The 22,089-nt window shown below is 33.9% G+C and overlaps 1 protein-coding gene across 4 annotated transcripts; it reads left to right on the top strand.

The window, feature by feature from the left end:
* Positions 1-12,150: 12,150 nt before the first annotated feature.
* On the top strand, positions 12,151-20,839 carry LOC149616217 (SEC14-like protein 2). Of its 4 annotated transcripts, none has more exons than XM_089856297.1 (12): positions 12,151-12,307; positions 12,441-12,603; positions 14,583-14,652; positions 15,336-15,379; positions 15,454-15,516; positions 15,577-15,765; positions 17,027-17,105; positions 17,175-17,255; positions 17,314-17,400; positions 17,528-17,637; positions 17,697-18,006; positions 20,626-20,839. In XM_089856297.1, the coding sequence occupies exons 2-12, from the start codon at positions 12,502-12,504 to the stop codon at positions 20,727-20,729; spliced, it is 1,239 nt and encodes a 412-aa protein (XP_089712423.1). In that variant the 5' UTR covers positions 12,151-12,307; positions 12,441-12,501; the 3' UTR covers positions 20,730-20,839. The 4 variants fall into 4 exon arrangements, with proteins under 4 accessions (XP_089712423.1, XP_089712421.1, XP_089712424.1 ...); XM_089856295.1 differs by having other exon boundaries at positions 12,167-12,376; XM_089856298.1 differs by lacking the exon at positions 12,151-12,307 and adding an exon at positions 12,672-12,994 and having other exon boundaries at positions 12,475-12,603.
* Positions 20,840-22,089: the final 1,250 nt, after the last annotated feature.

The following is a 22,089-nucleotide window of genomic DNA, read 5'->3' as shown; positions in this document are numbered from 1 at the left end:
CGTTCCACGTTACTTTAGCGCTTCGGGAGAGACGGGAAAATTATCTTTTTGCTAAGTATTATAACGACAGCACTTATTGAGCGGCACGATATTAAGAAAGCTAGAAACATTATCCCTAACCCTTTTTGCTCGGGGTTATCTAAATAACGTAATGAATTAAATTGTGAAATTTTATAATTGAAATCGTGATATCATTAACACTTATCGCGTCCGTTATAATGGGCATATCGTGAAAGCGGTGAGAATTATTACTGAAAGGGTAATGTATTGCTATTAATGGGTTCTTGTAAGGGATAAAATTAAAAACCTGATTTTTTCCCAAATCGAAATTGAATTCTATACCTTCTTCAAGCTTATATATTATAGAGTCGTATTGCGTTTAAGATACTGGTGCATTTTTTCTTTTTAAGTCTTAAGATTTTTTTTTAATTCCAATTTAAATAAGTGTCTATGTAGACACTAACACTAAATAGTTTTTGGGCTAAGTCGTATTAACCATGATGAGAAAGTGTTTTACAACTTTTAAATTCAATTAAACTATGCTTGTTAATGTTAATGTTAATGTTAATATAGAGTCAAGCACCCATACCAAATGTATATTGTGAACCCCGAGCTTAATTAGGTAATGTTTGAGGTATTAAGTGTAAAAGAGATTATTAACAGGCAAAGGGTTCGTGGACCGAATCTAGAAGAACTCAACCAAACTACTTTTAAAACCTTCCCCTGACAAAAACTGCGCAGTTTGGTCAAATTTTGAAACAAACAAATTTTATCTGTTCATAAAAATACAAACATCATCTTGTACATCTACTAAAATGTCTCAAAGATTAACTTAAGCAACGTCGAATAACAATATTTAAGCGGAAATTAGATCTTAATTAAGAAATGATCCTTCATAATTAAGTCCTACGATATCGAATTTTACAAGGAAACGATTTTTTTTAAAAAGTACAAACGGAACCTTTGTTGAAATTTTCTCGAAAGAATTTGAATATTTGGTTTCATCAATAACTTTCTTTCTTTAAATAATGACCCATGATCTATCAGACTATAAAACTGTTAATACTTTTATCAAACTGTTTCGGTAGACAGGGAAAGCAATCGAAAGATCTTTCGTGCTATTCGAAGATAAATTCAGCTTCTTTACACTGCATAATTAAGTATAAAAGGCACCACTCTTTAAATCATTTATAAAAAAAAATCAACTCCAATAGAAAAGTTGGGAAATTTACGGTTTGTGTATAAGAGGGATTTCCCTCGTGGATTTTACCTGAACTGAACCCGGTAATTAAGTTATAAAATACTGCGCTGGGATATGGCCAAGGCTTATATATCATGGTATTATTCAAATATTTTAAAAATCGTGTACAAGATATTTTTCAACGGCACTTAGTGTGTACAAACAGGGAGAAGTTGAAAAGGAGTCCTATTGTAAGGTCGACTAGTTTTCAACACGGCAAGCCTAGACTCCTCCCACAGTGGGAGACTGAGGTTAAATTTGGTTTCTTCTTGTCACGTCTGTTACTGTTTGCATATTGAAGGGCGCCCTCTCTCCAACACAAAATGTACTATTTTCAAATACTGTCTGCGCAAATACAGCCAACTACAACCCTTTTCAGTCATTATGAAGATTATAACTGGAGGGCAGTTCGTAGTGTACTTAAGTTTTACTTGAATTCTGATGCCCCTTGTCACGTGATAAACGATACCCAAGTTTTTCCCTATCTTATCTTTCTCCAGTTATGGAAGTTAAGATTTTAAGTTGCCAGTTTAAAATGGCGCTCCTTTTTAACTCATTCCTGGTAGAACCTTCAAAAAATGGTTCAATAAACATGCTTATAAATGAAAGGTACACGGAGCGTGGCTGTGCTCTTAGCTTGAATACAGAATATTAGTTAATATTGCACAGATTGGGCCTTTTCTTGTTTCGTTCATGATATTTATTGGTATGATTTAATGCAAATCGTGACACAGTTTTCTTACTCGTTGAGATCGAACTGTTTTCTTTCTTTTTTAAAAGAAAGTAATGAATCGAAGTTCTTTATGAAAGGCTTGGGTTGAAAATTTACTTTCTTTTACATAATAATTAAAAATCAGGTATTCAATTTTCCAAAATAGCTTCTAAAAATGTGATATAAAATTATCGACTCAAAATCGCTTCCTTAGGATTTGAGAAAATTTTCAACCTCTAAGTTTCTTTCTTATTTGTTTTTCGTACTCCATAAACAAAATTTAGACTTACCCCAATTATTATTCAATAAACTACGGTATTATAAACATACACCGCTACTGTTAAATTTTAGTCTCTTTACGCGCCTAATATACTATACTTTAGATGCCTTACAGTTCAGTTAGTTCAAGGACCACCTTGGGTTAATGATAGGGGCTGATGGTGTTTTTCTTTACCACTAAAGGTGTATGTACAAATATAGGGCAAGCTACTATCATCTACGTGTATTATGACATAACCATATAATACTCTCCATAAGTATAAGTCTGCAGTAGGGCCTATAGTATCGGCATTGAGAAAATTAAAGAGACCACTGCAACATCTTCGTTCGAAGGTTTGTCCTCCAACTGAATCATGGTCTACTGAGAATGTTCCATTCTTGATCGTGTCGCGTTTAAGGTAGAGATGGAGATCACAGTAGGTGATCATTGTTTCTGTTTTCGGTAAATCCGAAACCTGCAGGCACAAGAAACACGATCCCAACATGGATATGTTTGAGTACTACCTATCATGGATTCCCATCTCTTACCTAAGACAAAATGCCTGTTGAGGACAGAAACCATTTGAATTGTAACCCCCCTCAATCCATATATGTGAATAGCCAATGAAATGCAAGGACGGAGGAGCAGGCGTTTTAATAAAGTTTCAAGGCCTTTCCCCTACCTTCAATCAAATATTAGTATGGAGTTTATGGTCTCTTAAAAATTACAAGTAGAATTTTTCTAAGTATTGTGATATTATTTATACACATCCATGCTGCCGAGTGACGTCCCCTGTACGTGCACCCAGCAAATATCCTTTAGACTAATACTTATCGAGAGTATTATGGGCTTATGGTTATGATTAACGAGGAGACCGAGCAAATAAGAGTAGAAATACCTCTACTCTGTAATCATAAATCAACAACAGTGAAAAAACAAACACATTGGGTGTGAATAGAATTCTCTCTCTCTCTCTCTCTACTTCGTCCGGCTACGTACTTCTTCTCATTTTTGGTAATTACAAATAAATCATAACTATAATTAGAGTCTTGTTTACACAAGAAAATAATTAACGTTTTATAGCATACATTAACTTTTCCGCCCGGTAATAATTTTCTGATGGATTTTAGTACTCTTGTGGCTCGTGCAGATAGTTTGAAAAAACAACGGTTACTGTGGTACAAATTACCGACAAAACCATATTAATTTTAATCGGTAATTTTATCAGTAATTACCCTTCTGAAAAGTTACGGTATTTTCAGATTTTTAATTAAAACAGCGTCTTCCATTAAGATCTATACTGTTGATTACATATTTACATTTACATATTTAAACGTATTCTATGACACGTGGTCAAATATTAGAATTAAAATAGTCATCTAATGGGTCAGAATACACAATAAAAGCTATAGCTAACTAAAAATTATTGAACTAAATTATAAAATAGATATTTGCTATAATCTTTTTCAAGTTTCACTAATTAAGGCTTAATTGCTAGAGAGGAGAAGTCAAAAATAACTGACGACATGCAATGAACTAAGCGACTATAACAACTCAATAAAATTTAAATGATAAATAATAAATAATATAACGCTATGTTTGTGAATGCGCTATTTTAGTGCGCGTAACAGAACTACTTTTTCATTAAATATATTCTCTTATATCTTTACCATTGCCACCGGCATTTCAAAATATTCAGAATTAAGACCTTCAAACTAAATTAAAGTATTTAATTTCTTATGACCTTCGGATTATTGAAAGATATAAAAACGTGTGATTTTAATAAATTACATATTCTAACCCCAATTAAGATCATGATTAATCAAAAAGGGATTTGGCCTAAAAGTGTACATACTTCACGATTTTAGCGCGTATTCGTAGAAAATTCGCAACGTGGCACACGGTATAGTTTTAATTAGTTAAATCTCTAGTCAATATTTGTTTAAGGTAAATTAGAGTACATCACGAATAATGAGGCACGTTTAGTTTAAGGCTAAATACCTTGGAGTGCAAAAAAATTCATTACAAATCGCTAACAACAAGACTTCATCGTTGCCCATGTAAAGAAGTAGAATGTTGATGGACATACAAATTAGAAAACTGTATTAGTATGACTTATATCTCTGCTCCTTGCTTTAATTCCAATAACTTCCGGACTGGGAAGTTAGGGGTCGCTCCAGACCTCGTAAAAAATGGCGACTATGGTGGTGAACTAAGGAACGCGGTTTAATTTTTATCCTAAAGAAATAACGAATAAATTACTAAAGCTAGAAAAAAAGAAAAAGGCAAAGAGAATTTCGAATTATTTCTATTTAGTCTTCCAAATTGCAAGAAACCGCGAAACAAAACGTAAATTAGAAGAAGTTGCTGCGAGTTAAGCCTTTGAACGAGCCATTTCCAAGAAAGCAAACGAAAATAGTGCCTAAGGGTAAAGGTGGTGTAACTATTCTTATGTATAAATCCGCAGAGCTTTACGACGAAACTTTGTTGTTACACGATTTTCAATCTGATTCATACTTCTCCATTTACGAACCTACTTTAACGAATTTCTAAAATAATTTTCGTGTCTATTTACGTGTTTCGACAATTCCTCCCAAAATGGAAGCGATCAGATCCAAACATATTTTATCTTCAAATCGCGAGACTGATGACGGAATAAATCGGTATATTAACCTGCAGACCTGTTACATTGGGTTTAAAATTAAAAATAAGCATAGTTATAAGTATATATACAAATTTTCATCTAATTGAATAAATAGTGATTACAAAATTAACTATAATGAGAGAATTCTACAATATTACAATAAATTCCTGTGGACCTTTATATATCAAGCGCTAATATTGTATCATTTATAATTAAATATTATTACATGATAAATTATTGTTGATATCAACAGGGTCTTGTATATTTAAAATGTAAACCGAATTTCATAGATCCACACTTTATTACATCGATTTTTAGTGTATTTTAATTATGCTGAATAATTTAAAGCAGATATTTACGCCTGATTTTTAACCATTTTAAGCAGAAAAAACCGAATTTCATAGATCGGTTAGATCCACACTTTATTACATCGATTTTTAGTGTATTTTAACTGTACTGAATAATTTGAAGTGCAGATATTTACGCCTAATTTTTAACTGTTTTTAATGAGAAAATTTTTATAAATTCAAATTAAAATACAAAGTAACTAAACCGCTTTTTCACGATAAAAATTCACGATTCTCGTAAAGATAAGACACGTTTAAATCTTATTAAGGATATTCCTCTACATTGGAAAAAATAGCATTTGAATATCAGATTAAAATAACATCAAAGCCGAAGAATATTTTTGCGCTTATCCATCCCAGGTTTTCACATATATATTCAAGGATTTAATGCCAAAATAAAAGCGAGCAATCCATCTATGCATGGAAGAAGTAAAGAAAAAAAGTTAAAAAACTATCTCCAAAAAGATTTAAATCAGGAGACTACGGTACGAACGTTAGAAGAATCCGAAGACTTATTTCTGTTCACGTCAATTAAAGCGCGCAAAAATCCATGAAAGTAGTCGATGGATAAGGAGTTTTAATGTTGTGGAATTCTTTGACCGTTTAAGGAAGATAAACTCTTATCGTTATATGTACTCCTCAAAGAAAATGTCAAAAGGACGTAAGTCTTTAATTTCTCTAAATTTAAACGTTCGTTAACTTCCAGCAATTGTAAAGTTTATGTTGCCTAACTGCTGGATTCGACGTTTTTGCGAAATAAACGCTTTTGTCTGATTGTAGCTAGTTTCGAATTATTTGTTGTCTTACTGTCAGATTCGACGTTTTTGCAAAATAAACGGTTTTGTCTATTTGCAGTTTCGAATTATTTGTTGTATTACTGTCAGATTCGATGTTTAATTCTAAGCACTAATTGTGTCTGAATTGAGTATACATTTTAAGAATAGTTGAACTTACTAAAGCCTTAACTGAGATAGACAAACACTAATAGAAAATTACCAACAATTAAAATAGTGGTTTTGAAACACGAGAAAAATTTTAGTATGATTTCCAATTGATAATTTCAATTAAGAGCAAACTATGTTTCTCTTTACAGATAGTTTTACTAATTGTAAATGGTTGTAAATGAAAGTTAATAATAATTTTTCGGATAGTTTTATTAAGTGTAAATGGTTATTGAATATAGATGAAGTTTATAACGGCAAGTAAAACTTGACTTTGAATAAATAACTCGGGGTGACGTTTATTAAAATCTTTCTCGGTGAGTGTTCAGTAATTAAATAATATGAACTTAACTAATACATTTCACTTTCGTATGTGTAAGGAATACTGGAGAACAGAGATTCATTGATCAGTCTGCGAGTCAGTGTACTTTACATATACAGTATATTTTAAAATGACTAAATTTAAATTTGAAATAGCTATTACTTTTTAAAATTGGGTCTAAAATGTTAATAAAGTTAAATAGTTTACAAAATATTAATGAAATATTTCAATTATAGTCCTAGTTCGAATACTAATCAGCCAAAACACCAATTACAAGCGTACGAAGCCGTACAAGGTTCTATTAAAAAAATTAAAAAACCTATTATTTTTTAAATTAGGTCTAAAATGTTAATAAATTAAAATCGTTTACAAAGTATTAGTGAAATATTTCAATTATAGTCCTAGTTCGAAATCTAATCCGCCAGAACACCAATTATACGTGTATGAAGCCTTACAATGTTCTATTTAAAAAACCTTATGATTTGCTCTCAAAATATTTAAACTTTAAATCAAGAACCATCAGTTTTTTTAGTGTCTACCTGAATTAATAGTTTTCCGAGTTAAGTCTTTTTGGAATTGAAATCTAGCTTATCTTAGCGCACGAGGCAGTCGCGCGCCTCCGCTCAGCAAAAAGACCAATTGCAAATTTATGTCTTGAGATTAGAGATTTTGGAGAAGGGTTAAATTTAATTTTTATATCCCGATAACGAAGCATCGCTAATTGGAAAGTGGTTGGTTCATTCAGTCGTTTTATACATATCGCTATCTGCCGTTTATACGCCTACTTAAACCTGTTCAGAATTATCTAATGTAACCAAATGGAAGACAGAAGCATCATGAGCTATTACGAAGCAATAAATTTGGGCGTTCCCTCAAATTATTATCAAATAAGGTCCTTAGATCCCTTTGAACTCGAGATTTTTCGGCATAAAACGGGTCTAATAAGGAATTAAATGATATACGCCTTGAGGTTAATTATTATGGGCTACTTTTTATAATACCGCAATTGACCACTAAATGTTTTATCAGTAGTCTATAGAAACATTTAAAATAATTAAAGTTACCAAGTACAAGAAAAGCAGTTTGAATATTTAATTTAAAGTTATCAATTGCTATCGAAAATTTCAAAAAAAAACGTAGACTATACATAAACGACCATAACATGTCGGGTTTCAAAATCATTTAATTGCCGCTCTTAAACTTAAAAAATATTGTTAGTACAATAAATTTTATAACACAGGCCGACCTACAGTGAATTTTTGAAATAGTGGCTCAAACTACAACGAATTTAAAAAGCAGATCACAAACTACAACGATTTTCGAAAACCTGGCCCAAACTGCAATGATTTTTGAAAACAGGGTCTCAAATTGCAGTGAGTTTCGAAAACAGGGGCTAAAATTGCAATGATTTTCGAAAAAAGGGACTCTAACTGCAGTGACTTTCAAAAACAGGACCTCAAACTGCAGCGACTTTCAAAAACAGGACCTCAAACTGCAGGGACTTTCGAAAACAGGGCTGCAAATATTTTCGAAAAAATGGGCCAAAATTGAGTGATTTCCAAAACCTGGGCCACAATTTTGTTAAATATGTTTCACTTCAAGGTCAGTTCGTGTCTGTTAGTTCCAGTAAATAGAAGGATCGACAATCAATCTGGTTTTGCGGCTATGCTTAGCCTGAATTATTCAGATATATTAGAATTAAAAATGTAGGCAATAGTTTTACTACTAGGTACGCATAAATCTCAAACGAAACTATATTCCTTAAACATAAATTTCGAGCGCTATCGTTCAACCACTGTCGATAATTCACTTCGTTTAATTTGAAATTTTGGGTTTCTTCAAATTCCAAGACTAAATGCTATCTATTTATTTATCATAAGTCCATAAGATATATTCCATAAGTTGTCAATGGTTACTGATAGCTTTTCATGAGGTAGATTCTCGTAAAGCGACGCGTGGTGAGGTGCTGTCAAAGGCTTAGCACATAATAAATAAGAAAATGGACTACAAAACCGAGTGTAGTCAATCCTCGCGTCGTTCTCGAACAAGCTCTCAGTAAGTCTCAAGCATTACGAAATATAGGTAGTGTCATACTTATGGAACCTATCTTATAAACCTTTGATTTATGTAATCGAAGGTTTACTTTGTATCAATTCGCGGATCACGTATTTGATTCACATTCCTCAATTACATGAAAGTGTAATAAAGTCGGGCCCCCAGTATTTTCAACTCTGTCGTATCGATGAACTTTACTCGTACAAGATTATGAGATTTTCCTTTCGTGCAAAATGTCTCAATTAGTAGCTCCAGTTCAAACTTGTCAGCTAGAGGTCAATTTAGGGATTTTAGGCCTAGGCCTAGTACCCATTTTTTTCTATAGAACTCGAAATACTCAATGCAACAACCCTCAAATGCAACCCTCAAATGTTTGAAGAAATAGTAAACACTGTTCGATCATTGAGGTTCTGAATAGTTTTAAATGCAATTTTTTATGTATTTTGAATTTATTTTTTTGCCTATACTCGCTAGAGATAAAACGTCTATCAGTTTATGCAATTGATACTTCAGTATACTTTCAAATCTGACTTCACGCTAACGAACTTTTTTCCAGGAATTAAAATATTGTCTTTACTTATGTATTTCTGCTTAAGTCCATTTAAACATTGACCAAAACATCCTTTAAGACCTGAACCTAGGCCTCAGGCTTAGTGTGGATAAAGCCTTGATTTTTAAAGTTGCTGTTATTAAATCAGACAACAAATTGAAAGTGTAAATAAATAACATGTATTGAAATATAAAACTACCATAACCTCTTAAAACTCCCTAAAGAGTAAAGATTCTTGCACATGTACCCTACAATCCAACTTTCGGCCATAAATGCCTACTACTGCAAACATTTTAATAATCTCAAACTTTCCTCTGACTAGATCCAAGCCTCCAAGGTCTATATTTGGGAAAATTCGCACTAGACCAACTAGTTGAAAAGCACTGTCTCAAATTCAGTGAAAAAAGAGCCAAACAGATAGGCGGCATCTATATAGAAACCTTGGAACTAAAAGCTTTTTCTCGTGACGTTTTTCAAATAGAAACCATGTATTTCTTATTAAATAATTAGCAAAAATTCCAAAATTAATTAAAATCAGAATAAGTTAATAACACTTTTATATTTTAAAATTTTTAACTCCAAGGAATCAAAAAAGATGGCGCACTGTTAATTTATAAAAGATATCTTGGAAGTTTTAATCTTGGTCTAAGAAGGTTACTGTACTTTTATCTTAGAGGTATCTTGTTTAAAAGAAAAAGAGCCCATGGAAATCTACGAGAAATATCGTAGTTTTCCACTCTGCTCGGGAAATTCCTTCATATTTCAGAAAACGTTCACCATTGTGCTTCATAGACGTTAAATATCGATCATACAATAATTACTCATTGATCTATAGGTTTTTTGTTAAAAATAAGTATTTCACTTTAAAATACACAAAATCAAGTTCAAAGCCATTTTAAATACTTAAGACTTAGAATCATTTTGTTAAAAGAAAATCCTGTCTTGAATACTAAAATAGCCGAATTCAAAATGACATAAACCACCAAGACCACACCAATAATCCATATATAGTATGCTAAAGCGTTGACCTGGTGGTGCCATCTCGATATTGCCCGAAATAATTGAAAATTTTCAAACTAAACCCGCGAATCTTTTACGTAGTCGTTGACACTTGTGAACAGTACATTTAATCGAGAAAAGCGACTTCACCGACGTGAACGTAAGATTTTAGTCTAGTCGAATTTGTCTTTACTAATTTCCAACTATGTTAAACCCTTAGGGCTAGAACAACCTGGGTTCTAGTAAAGATGCAATCTAGCAGAACAACAGACTTGTCTCCGTTCAAATCATTATCGAACCTTGACTTTGTAACGTCAAAACTATAGATTTATCAGAGATACAAATAAACTTTTTGAGTGTTTCCCCCGTTTACAACGATGCTAAACACTTGAGACGATCAAGAATAATTCTATTATAGACGTGATTACACGATAGTTTGTGATATTACTCTTCAAAATTGTAGGATAGATGTAATTTTAGAAGCAGGAATGGAGAACAGAGTAACGTGGACGCGAGTCAAAGTCCCGGACCCCCTTTACTCAGGACGGAGGTAAGAAAGAAGAGGCGGGTCGTAGCGACAAAGGTAATAAGGAACCACGTATTTTTCGCCACCCCCGTCATCAACGTCATCAAAACGTAGTTTAAGTGAGCCAATGAGATAATTTAAAATTTTTGTTGGACGGGGGGGGTTCTATACTGGGCTAAGAGGCGGACTGAAATAAAAACTAACCGTTCTCCATTCCTACTTCTAAAATTACATCTATCCCTGTTGGAATTAAAAAAATATATATGGATAGCACATCGATTGAAAATTTTCATTTAGAAGTTACCTCCAATAACATCTAGAAGTTACCTCCAATAAAATTTAGAAGTTAACTCACAACAAATAATTCAACCATAAACATTGTCCGTTAATTAACATGTCGATACTATACATATATGATTTATACATAGGAACTAATATTTTTTTTCCAGCCCTTGAACAGAGATATGTTTAATTAATTTTAATAAACTATAATATTAGTGATCGTACGGGGTGACATTTTTGTCGGGTCGGGTTCCGGGTCGGGTTGCGAAAAAGAACCCGGAAAATCGGGTCGGGTTGGGTCGGGGTTTTCCTTTTTAATAATATAAATGGAATTAACATATTCTAAAAAACTATACATAGTAGCTATGTACTATGTAATGTAAGGAATTTATTTTCTGTAATTTAGTTCCAAGTTATCACTGCTTTAGTGAATCCAATAGTAGGCGATTCTGCCGTATCATTGCTATCTGATATAACGTCGTGGAAGGGATTGGGGTAACTAATGGTCCCAGAACAGGCGCGTCTTCCATCTGTAAAGTTTCCAATTTGTCCTTGTCCTATGTCTTTGGCAGTGGCTTAAAGGGGTTTCTGGTACTCGTGAAACTCTTCTACCACTTTTTCAATTTCGAAAAACACACAATTAATACATTGGCGTTTGACGGACGACCATGCAATTGCCGACATATATCAGTTTTCTATTGGCTTTCGAAGCCTCGAGACAGAAAAAAATTACATATTCAAGCTCGCCCTAATCAGATTCGAGTTCCTATCTACTGCATCACAAAGCGCGACCGTCAATAATAACTTACCCTCTACTACGGGCCCACCCCGATTTTTTTCAAACCCGACTTCAAAATTGACTGGCCGGGTCGGGTCGGGTCGGGTTGGAAAAAACCGGGGATCCCCGACTTCCCGGGTCGGGTTCGGGTTCCCCGTACGATCACTATATAATATGTCATCTTCCCGCGTTTGACCGTCTTTGATAACAGAGTGCTTCATAACGGCCTAATAAGTGCATATCGACTGAACTTTCTTATTTTAGCAATTTCTTTCATATACATCATCGTACTATCTCACTTTCATAATAATAATAAAAATTGCGTAAAATAAAATTAGTTTTTTTTCTGTGGTTTTTGATATAATTTATATCGAGAGGTTTTTCCGGCTATATCGAATAAACTTTCTTATCATGTACTTAAGTGAAATCGTACTTGAATATGTACATGCAACCATCCATAGTACGTCTATCCATTTAACCACAACGTCTCTCGAGCGTCATATCAGCTGGGCTTATCGTTCCTTCGAATTTTACTATAGTTAAGACATTTATTTGTTCAGAAGCCATTTAATATTTAGCGGAAAGCTAACTAAAATCGCGTGCAATTTGACATTTTGGGCAAAATTGGAGGTCACCTAGTTATAATTTCAAGGTACAATTTTCCATATCTGCTTTCGACATTTATCAGGCATTTGTTGGCCTTGTGCTGCCAAATTATGATGTTAGTCAATATTATCTTTTTCTTTAAGGTAGATAGATGATTTAAAATTATCTTTCTCATTTAGCGAGCTGATTTCTTACTACCAGCAAGCATTTAATAATTAATCTGAAAAATTAAACTGAAAAATGGATTTAAATCAAAATAATAAAGTATCAAAAAAGGTGCTGGAACTGCAAGAAGCTGCTTTGGCAGAGTTGAAACCAAAACAGAGGGAAAAAGTGAAAGAGGTAAAAAATTTTGAAATAAAAATAATGAAGTAATTAGGTTCTCGAATAATTAATAAAATTACAATTAGGTAAAACCAGTAATCCAAAAGCTATTAAGAATCATTGTGCATCCATATCTTCCATGTTTATTTCTGTGCGGGTTTTGTGGGAGGAGATTTAGTGCTCTGTATCACGCGTCATATTTCTAACTGTGATTTGATTGGTTGGTCGTCTGCTTACATTCTCATTTTGGAAAATAATTAGTATAATTACAACTAGGTAAAACCAGGAATCCACAAGCTATTAGAAATAATTGTGCCCCCATATCTTCCTGTTTATTTCTGTGCGGGCTTTGTGGGAGGAGCTTTAGTGCTCTGTATCACGCGTCATATTTCTAACTGTGATTTGATTGGTTGGTCGTCTGCTTACATACTTATTTTGGAAAATAATTAGAATAATTACAATTAGGTAAAACCAGGAATCCATAAAATATTAGGAAAAATTGTGAACCTTATCTTCCATGTTTATTTCTGTGCGGGCTTTGAGGGAGGAGCTTTAGTGGTCTGTATGACGAGTCATATTTCAAACTGTGATTTGATTGGTTTGTCGTCTACTTATATTTCTATTGCATGGGCGATAATGTCGCGAGCACATATAACCGCGAGTTCTGGAGCCGTCACAACGTTCAAGGTGATTAGTTTAGCTCCTCCTTCAAAGCCCTCCAAGATACGTAGTTAAAATGACTAATAAAAATTCCAGTTAAAACTTAAATTTAAAATGTACTGGTTTTAATTAGTTTTGGAAATTATCGGTGTATATTGAGACACGAACATATTTAGTAAAGAATAGCGTTTTAATAACTTCTGATTTATCTCTTGTGGTTTAATCAGAGTGAGTTGGTTTGATAAGTGCCTATTTTTGAAAAAGAGGTTGATGTACTTTTTTTTTCGATTAAAATATTTGACTATTTCCAAGGGCATTAAATCTATAACAAAAATGATAAAACCTACGAAACGAATTAATGATTAATCAGCACAATATTACCAATCGGATATAATTTAGATGAAAACTAATTTAACTGAGTATGGGAAAAGAATGCCTTGGTTAAGCTCCAAATTTATTACAACCAGGTATAGATTTAATTTTAGAAGTAGGAATGGAGAACGGTTAGTATTTACTTCAAGTCCGACTCATAGACCACCCAGTATAGAGCCCCTCCTTCCAACACGTAACGAAAAGTTTAAATTATCTTATTGGCTCACTTAAACCCTACGTTTTGATGACTTTGCTGATGGGGACGGCGAAAAATACGTAATTTCTATTTACCTCTGTCGCTATGACCCCGCCTCTTCTTTCATACCCCCCCCCCCGGTCTCGTGGAAGGGGGTCCGGAACTTTGACGCGCGCCCAGATTACTCTGTTCTCCATTCCTACTTCTAAAATTAAATCTATCCCTGTTACAACAGACTACCCCATGAAAACCGTAAATCAAGACGGATTGTTAATATAAATTATTAGGATCAGCTCGAAACTTTTACATAAAAAGCTACAGTTTGAATACCACTCGATGATAATTTTAGTAACAAATCACAAATTATTTATAACTACCACGCCTACTACTTGAATATTTAATTGAGATAAAGTGGAACAAACACTTATAAAGGTTTAATGATAACATTTGAGTACTACTTTTGAAAACCGATATGTGTTACAAGGTTCGGTGTAAATCATTTCTAGAGTATGATAAACCAAATTGATTAGCATATAATTGAAATATATTTTATTTACCTAAAATTAGAAGTACAATAAAATGAAGTTAGATTAAAAAGAAAATTTCGTTGTCTTGTATGGATATACATTACAAACGCTCAACTTTTTGATATAAAGGTTATACGTACATGTACATTAAATTCACAATTTAGAACATACGATAGAATTTCACGTAGGAATTTAAATACCATATTACTAAGGATATAATTTATAAACGTTTTCCTTATTAGTTACGAAGCAGAGTGAAGGATATTTTGAAACCAGATGTTTCGGAATACTTCGTTTTAAAATTTCTTAGAGGTAATTACACAATTTGTTTTGGTTAAAAAAATATGCAAATTTATGCACATTTCTGATTCTAAAATAATTTCTATCATAAAATAATTTAAACGGTATTAAATGCACTTTCTAAATGGCACTTTACAATGCCACGACAAGAAATTTAATTGGCGTTAAAATCGTTCTTAAAAATCTTAATATCTTATGCTATATGAAAATAGCATATATAGAAGGGCATAGTTTTCTCTTTGGCAAATAAGGGAAGGGATTGTTGTGTTACTGTTTTAAAGCATTATGGATATTTGAAGTATCATCCTTCTCTAATTATTCCCTTCTGCATAATTTTAACTCTCCTGTTGTGGATTAAATTAGAAATATTAAGATTTTTAGCGTTCTTTGCCACAAAAAAGCAACGAATCATTTGCAAATGGCTTTAGAGTTCATAGATTAGGTGCGAGCTAATAATGTAGTTTGTTCAGTTAACAGAACCCAATCTCAAAAACATAGCGTAGTTAATTTTGAGTTTGGTTAAAGCAATATTTTTCATGACATGGGAAACTGGCTAGCATAAAACATGAAGAAATATCACACATTTACGAGTAATTACGTTAATTAATTGGCCAAGTGGACAAACTAAACCCTTTCTGTGCAATAACAATGTTCATATTCTACTGTATATTGACACATTTCCTTTGAATTTCTAGCACGAAAGTTCGACATTTCCGCCGCTGAAGCAATGCTTAGAGCTGTAAGTACTGTCATTCTCATGTTTCTTTCGAAACAGAAAAACACCTTTTTTTGAAAATTCTTGAAACATTCTAGAATATTAAATGGCGCCAAGCAAATAGAGTCGATTACATTCTCGAAGAATTTACATCACCAGAGGTAATCTAAATTTATAAAACTATTTACGATTCTCCTCTAAGTCTTCGTAATTGGTTGTAGGTTTTGTTGAAATACTATCCGCACAATTTCTTCGGATATGACAAAGAAGGTGCATCCGTTTGGATCTTGAAAATGGGGGACATTGATATCAAGGGACTCTTATATTCCGTATCGAAGGCGGATTTTTTAAAACACACAATCAAACTTCTAGAATTTGGCGCCGATATATTTGCTAAGCAAACGGAAAAGGTAAGCGTATTCCAGATCTTTTTGTAGAGAAATTTAACAATTGTCAAAATCAAGTATACTTAGAACGAAAGCATACTCCAATAGTTAGGACAACTACTTGAAAAACAAATTAGTGGCGTAACTCCGCTAATTACTTATTTCAATGGCGCAAAATAATGTTTTATGTTAAATTCATTCGTAAACCCAATTCTAAAATCATTGTTAAATTAATAAGCCGGGCTATAAATTTTTGCATTTTTTAATCCAAAGTGAGTATAAAATAATTTATGTATAATTTGAAAACATGTTTCTATCTGCAATATTATTGAAGATACAAGCAAAATGGTTTTGATAATGGTGCCTAATAAACACTACGCATCATGCTTCTCCGCGAAGCACTGGAACCTATCCCTATTGGATGACTAGTACCACCTGATGGGTTCGACCAATAGGGATTCTCCCCATTGCTTCGTGGGAATCCTAACCGCATAGTGTTCATATCAGAAACTTAATTTCTTGTATATTATTTAATATTGTAGATAGAGACATGGTTTTAATTGATATATTCATTATTTTATACGCTCTTTTGATTAAAAAAGAAATTTTTCCAGCCGGACGTATCCCTTTAAATAAATAATTCTTGAAGATTGTGGGACAAAATTTCTAGTCTCTTGGACCATTTTAATTTAAATAAATGGAAACATTTTTATTTATATGGACCAACTAATTGGAACTAAAAAAATTCTCTGGTGCGAACGGCCTTTTAATTAATAATTGAATGACACCCTGAAATTGATTAAGTAATAACGTATGGCCACGAATGACAATTTAAAAATCAATAAATTAAATGTGGCACTAAAACTGTACAATTGAGGTCCATGGACGAACCAATACTTAAGGACCGATGGCTGAGGGAGAAAGTTGAAAAATACTTGTTTATTCGCCTTCTAGCGGCAGATAGTAGCAAACCGGATAGTAGGGGCATATTGGGGGAATCAACGTAAAGAGAGAAGCAGCTAACGTCTTATTTTGTCTAGATGGCGCTAGCTTTTTTCCGGGGTCTTAACTCAGTATTTTTCATAACCCCCCTATATTTTGGGGCTGAAAAGGGGGAAGTAAGCTTAACATTGGTTGTTTAGTCGCTTAGTATGGGGCAGTAATGGGCCGCCATCCGTCCTTCAGTACTGGTTCGTCGATGTGAGGTCGATCTCTTATCTGTCGCTGTTAACTAATTGACTTTTTGAACATATGTTTTACTATCACGAAATTCAAAATCCTGCAGACTGGAAAGTTAATTGAAAAGGGTTGTGTTATTATGGATTTGGAGAATTTTGATCTTCGTTGGGCGCTATGGAAACCATGTATGAAAGAGAACAAAAACTTTTATAAATCCGTTTTACAAAAATATAAATTTATCTAAATCATTTCAGGCTATGACCTTCTAATAACCTATTTGAAAATGTACGAAGCTAACTATCCAGAATCGTTGAAAGTTGGATTCATTGTTAATGGTAATGAAGGAAGACTCATTTATAACGTGAAGATTTCTTCAAGAATTGATTTCTTTAGCACCAAGAGTATTTACATTCTTCTTCTCAATGATTAAACCGTTTTTGGCTGAGGAGACAAAGAAAAAGGTCCAGATTTACGGAAAAAGTTTGTTCTATTTATTTTCGCACTAGTTAAAAGGTGTTTACAAATCCACTAATTACTAAATAATGGCCTTAAGTGATCATTTTCCTAATATAAACCAATCATTTTACTTAATTATCTAATGTTTTAGGTGGATGGAAAGAGGAATTACTAAAACTTATCGACCCAGATCAACTTCCTGTACATTGGGGTGGTACGGCAGTCGATGAAGTTGATGGCAATCCATACTGCACGTCAAAGGTAAAGCCTTAACTAGGAAAATAACTATTGTTTCCGAAATCAAAAGTATGAATTCGCAGGTTTGCATTGGAGGTCCAGTACCCAAGTCTTACTACGTTCTAAACGACAAAATGTTGGAGGAACTTGACATGAAATCAAAGTCGATAAACCCTAAAGGAATTTTCACCGTTGACCTGGACGTAGCGGAAGTGAATTCGACCATAAACTGGACATTTAAGACAGAACAACACGACATTGGCTTTGGAGTGTCCTATTGTTCGGCCAGCAGTGAGAAAATAGACAAAGAGAAATATTTATTGCCAATTGAAAGAGTCAACAGTCAGCTAGTACCCGAAGATGGAAGTTTGGTGTGCACCAAAGCTGGGAGATGTAAGTGGAACCAAATAAGTTGTATTTCAAACATTGTCATGTGATACCCATTTTATGGTTAAAAGCATAAAATTACACCAGGGATGGATTTAATTTTAGAAGTAGGAATGGAGAACGGTTTGTATTTACTTCAGTCCGACTCATAGCCCAGTATAGAGCCCCTCCCTCCAACACTTAACTAAAAGTGTAAATTACTGTCTCACTTAAACGACGTGTTGATCACGTTGCTGACGGGAATGGCGAAAAATACGTAGTTCCTTTTTACCTCTGTCGCTATGACCAGCCTCTTCTTTCATGCCCCTCCGTTCCGTGGTAGGGGATCCGGGACTTTGACGCGCGCCCACATTACTCTGTTCTTCATTCCTACTTCTAAAATTAAATCTATCCCTGAATACACACTACGACAGACTACGACAGACTGTTATATTTAAGTGAAGGTCGCTAATAACGGTTATCTACTAATGGATAGAACTACGTCGCTCTATCGCCTTCTGATATTGTGCGGTAGACTGGCAGCTACTTTAGGGGTGTGCGAATACCACTTTTTGGGTATCGAACCGGTTATCGAATACCCAAAAATTTTCCTTTTCAAATACCGAATCGAATAGTTTATTCCGAATCGAATACCGAATAGTTGGGCCTTGGTAATTTTTTTCCTTCCCGATTAATCGCGAATAGTTAAGCCTAGTAACCGCGAATATTTAACCCTAATATTCGCGAATACTAGGCCTACTATTCGCGGTTAATTGGGTAGTAACCCTAATATTCGCCAATAGTCAATACAAAGCAAGGAGAAGAACATTTAGAAGCTCCTAAATTTCAAAATACCTTTCCTCATAGGTGGTCAAGTATTTCTTAAAATTTTCATATGCACTTGCTGGTAGTTTTTGATGGGAGACAAAAAAAATTGGGATGATATTTTTTAAATAAGGTGGGTCGCTCTAGTGCCGAGGACCTAAATTTATGGTAGTCGAACTTTAACCGAATAGTCAGTTCGGTATTCGATATTCGAATCGAATAGTGAAAATGGGCTTATCGAATACCGAATCGAATTATTCGGTTCGGTATTCGATCGAGTTATTCGATTGAAACGGTTAACCGCACACCTCTACATACTTATACGCGAATTAGATAGCCTTCAAAATTCCCGATAACAGGAGCATAATCAATGTTAATAGAGCAACAGAATTGGTAATGAGTTGATTTTCAAGGTGAACAACTATTACACGCCATCTATCATACAATTATAGAGAATAGATAGAGGGAGGTGGCTTAAAAGGAGCTCCTCCCTTTTCCCTCAACATGGTGTAGGACTTAATATAGTGGAAGGCTTAATATAGCTTATTAAGATGCCTGAGTATGCAAAAGCATAGCCAAACGAGTGTATAAACTAGAGGAAAACAGAAATCAAATCATTACTAGAGATATCATCGAGTTTAAAACTTATGAATGCATTTTTAAAGAATCAAAGTTAATGTCGATTTTGCTTGGCATTGATGGCCTAACGTGACTTCTTTAAAGAAAACCTCCCACAAGATTACGGTATTGGAAGCTGAATTTACTAATTTGGGTGAAAAAACCGGCTATTTCTCGACAAAACCGTATCAAAGAAAATAAATTTCCTCTAACGGCTGAGTACATTGAACTCAACATTAAACCTGCCCTCCCGTCCCCGGTAACTTTGAATTGTTGAGATAAAATTAACGTTATCAATGGCAGTAACACGTCTCTACTCCATTATCTCGCGGAATCGTGGCCTCGTAGGCCACTCATAATTACTTTCAAGGATATAGCATTAAACACGACTATTAAAATTAATTTCCTCCTTTTATCATAGTTTAGATACAAAGATCCCATTTAGTACGGAAACCTACAGTTACTTACATTGTCGAGGCTTAGTTCCTTCACTCAACGGCCGATCTTTAACCCGTTTCATTTTTTGAAAACCATTTAAATTATATTTATCAATATTTTCCGTAAATTTAATTCATGACTCATTAACACCGACTTGCAATAGAAATAACTTCTGAAAAGGAATATTGGCTAGCAGCCAAACCTTTGTACTGTTGAACCCAGGATGACGCAATCACAAAAGGGGGAGGAAGTATTATGAGAATTTGTGGTGATCTAGGAATGGACTTTGGAATACAAACTGCCAAGTGTACCCCAGTTCATACTTTCACTTATTGTGCTTATAGTTCATATGATTTAAATGGACCCTAATCGTTAGTTTTATAATTGTCTATTATGTACCCAACTCATTAATTTCGTTTAATATTTAGGATTTTTCCGCTAATAAAAATAACTGTAGTATAAAGCGCCATCTATGAAACGGTATAGTCTTAGAGTTAAGATAGTTTTAATTACGTTTAGTCGAAAGTGGCAGCCTAAAACTGGTTTTCAGCCTTTGGGATTAAGCTGACCTGTTTTTGTTCGAACCCATCTGGTATAAATAAACGTACCCTAACATGTCTGACCAGTGACCACCCAAAATAAATTTAAATTACAATCTGGCCCACCCTCTATATATGTCCGCGTCCTCAGGGAAGTAATTTATTTCTTTTATAAACTGCTATTTATAAAACTCACTTATTACCATGTCATGATATCTCGTTTCAGATACTCTTATATTCGACAACAGTTTTAGTTGGTATCGTGGAAAAAAACTTTTATATAACGTCAGAGTGGACCCACCCGAAGCCATCAGTGAAAAACCGGAATAAATATTCTACTTTTAATCAACAAATATTATGTATTTTTTATTATAAACCTATATACAATGTATTATTAGGTTATTATTGCAGTATGTGGATATATAATAAAATGAATCGATAACTAATTAATTCATTCATTAATTTAAACAACACCAACTAGATTTTTAAAAAATATTTAAATTAACAAACGCGCCATTAACAAAACACACACAAAATGAAACGACGGACAAAAACATAAAAATAATAAAATTGTACCCTAACACTAACATAAATAATATTTACAACGGCTGAATTGAGCATTATTTTAAAAACAAACCCTATATTTACAAAGAGATTCCGCTATCTATATCTCTTGATATATTCTATATTTTATACCCTTATTTTTCATATTTTAAAATTTTGGCAATACACTAGGAACTTTAGGACTAACTAATGAGGTTCTCGTTAACCCTAAAGAGCGTGTTACCATCCCCCGTGCCATCCTCCGTGTCCGTGACCTCCAAGACCGATTCTTAGACCGGGTAATTGTCCCAAAAGATCAACAATTTGAGTTGGTAAGGTACCAAGGTGAATGCCAGGGAGGGCACCGAGGTTGATGAGTTGACCATGACCGTGGTAGAAACCGATACCATGTCCACCACCGTGTCCTCCTCCTCCTCCATGAAGTCCGCCAAGGGAAATACCGAGTCCATGGCCACCTCCATGTCCTCCACCATGTCCGAGAGAAATTCCGAATCCATGGCCGCCTCCATGACCACCTCCGTGAGCCCATCTGTTTCATGATACGAATAAAGTAAATTTTAAAAGTGTCCGAGTCCTAATTTTTAGGATGCAATTGCAAGTGCGAGTAGAAGAATACTGGACTCGCAGAGTTCTCGAGTCCAATTTTCCCGTACTCGCAGAGTTCTCGAGACCAATTTCCGAGTACCCGCGAGTCCAGTGAGTCCTCAAAAAATGTCAAAAATTGTTAAGGGAAGCCACTAAATATATTATAAATAATAACAGCATACAGCTAAGGCTAAATTTGTACAAAATAATGGACAGAGTACAACAATTTGAGCATTAGCAGACCGAATTTCAAATTTATCGTGGTTTTTACAATGAAAATTTACTATGATTCCGTGAATCATTCACCATGAAGGTATTAAATTACCTAAAAGTCATTGACACTAAAAGCTATAATACAATAGACGTCGATTGTTCACTAAATTATAAGGGTCATGATGGTTCGAGAAGCTTACCGAAATTCAATTTGAAACCAAAAATAAGTGCTTTATTCCTCCGTACAATTTCTTCAACCCAAATATTACGGGTTTATTGATAAAAATTAATTTTAAATTAATATCCTTGAATCTAAAATCGCCTATAT

The sequence above is a fragment of the Phalangium opilio genome, unplaced genomic scaffold (assembly GCF_054372755.1).
Source record: "Phalangium opilio isolate 3A_F unplaced genomic scaffold, DU_Popi_V2 ptg000217l_1, whole genome shotgun sequence".
NCBI classification, from domain to species: domain Eukaryota; kingdom Metazoa; phylum Arthropoda; class Arachnida; order Opiliones; family Phalangiidae; genus Phalangium; species Phalangium opilio.
This window is presented reverse-complemented; position numbering and strand designations above follow the sequence as displayed.

Excerpts from the sequence above, each read along its gene's own strand:
- LOC149616217 (XM_089856297.1), top strand. The coding sequence starts at position 12,502 with ATGGATTTAAATCAAAATAATAAAGTATCAAAAAAGGTGCTGGAACTG. Across the intron at positions 15,766-17,026 it reads TTGCTAAGCAAACGGAAAAG|ACTGGAAAGTTAATTGAAAA; the intron begins GTAAGCGTATTC and ends AAAATCCTGCAG. Across the intron at positions 17,256-17,313 it reads AGTTGGATTCATTGTTAATG|CACCAAGAGTATTTACATTC; the intron begins GTAATGAAGGAA and ends TGATTTCTTTAG.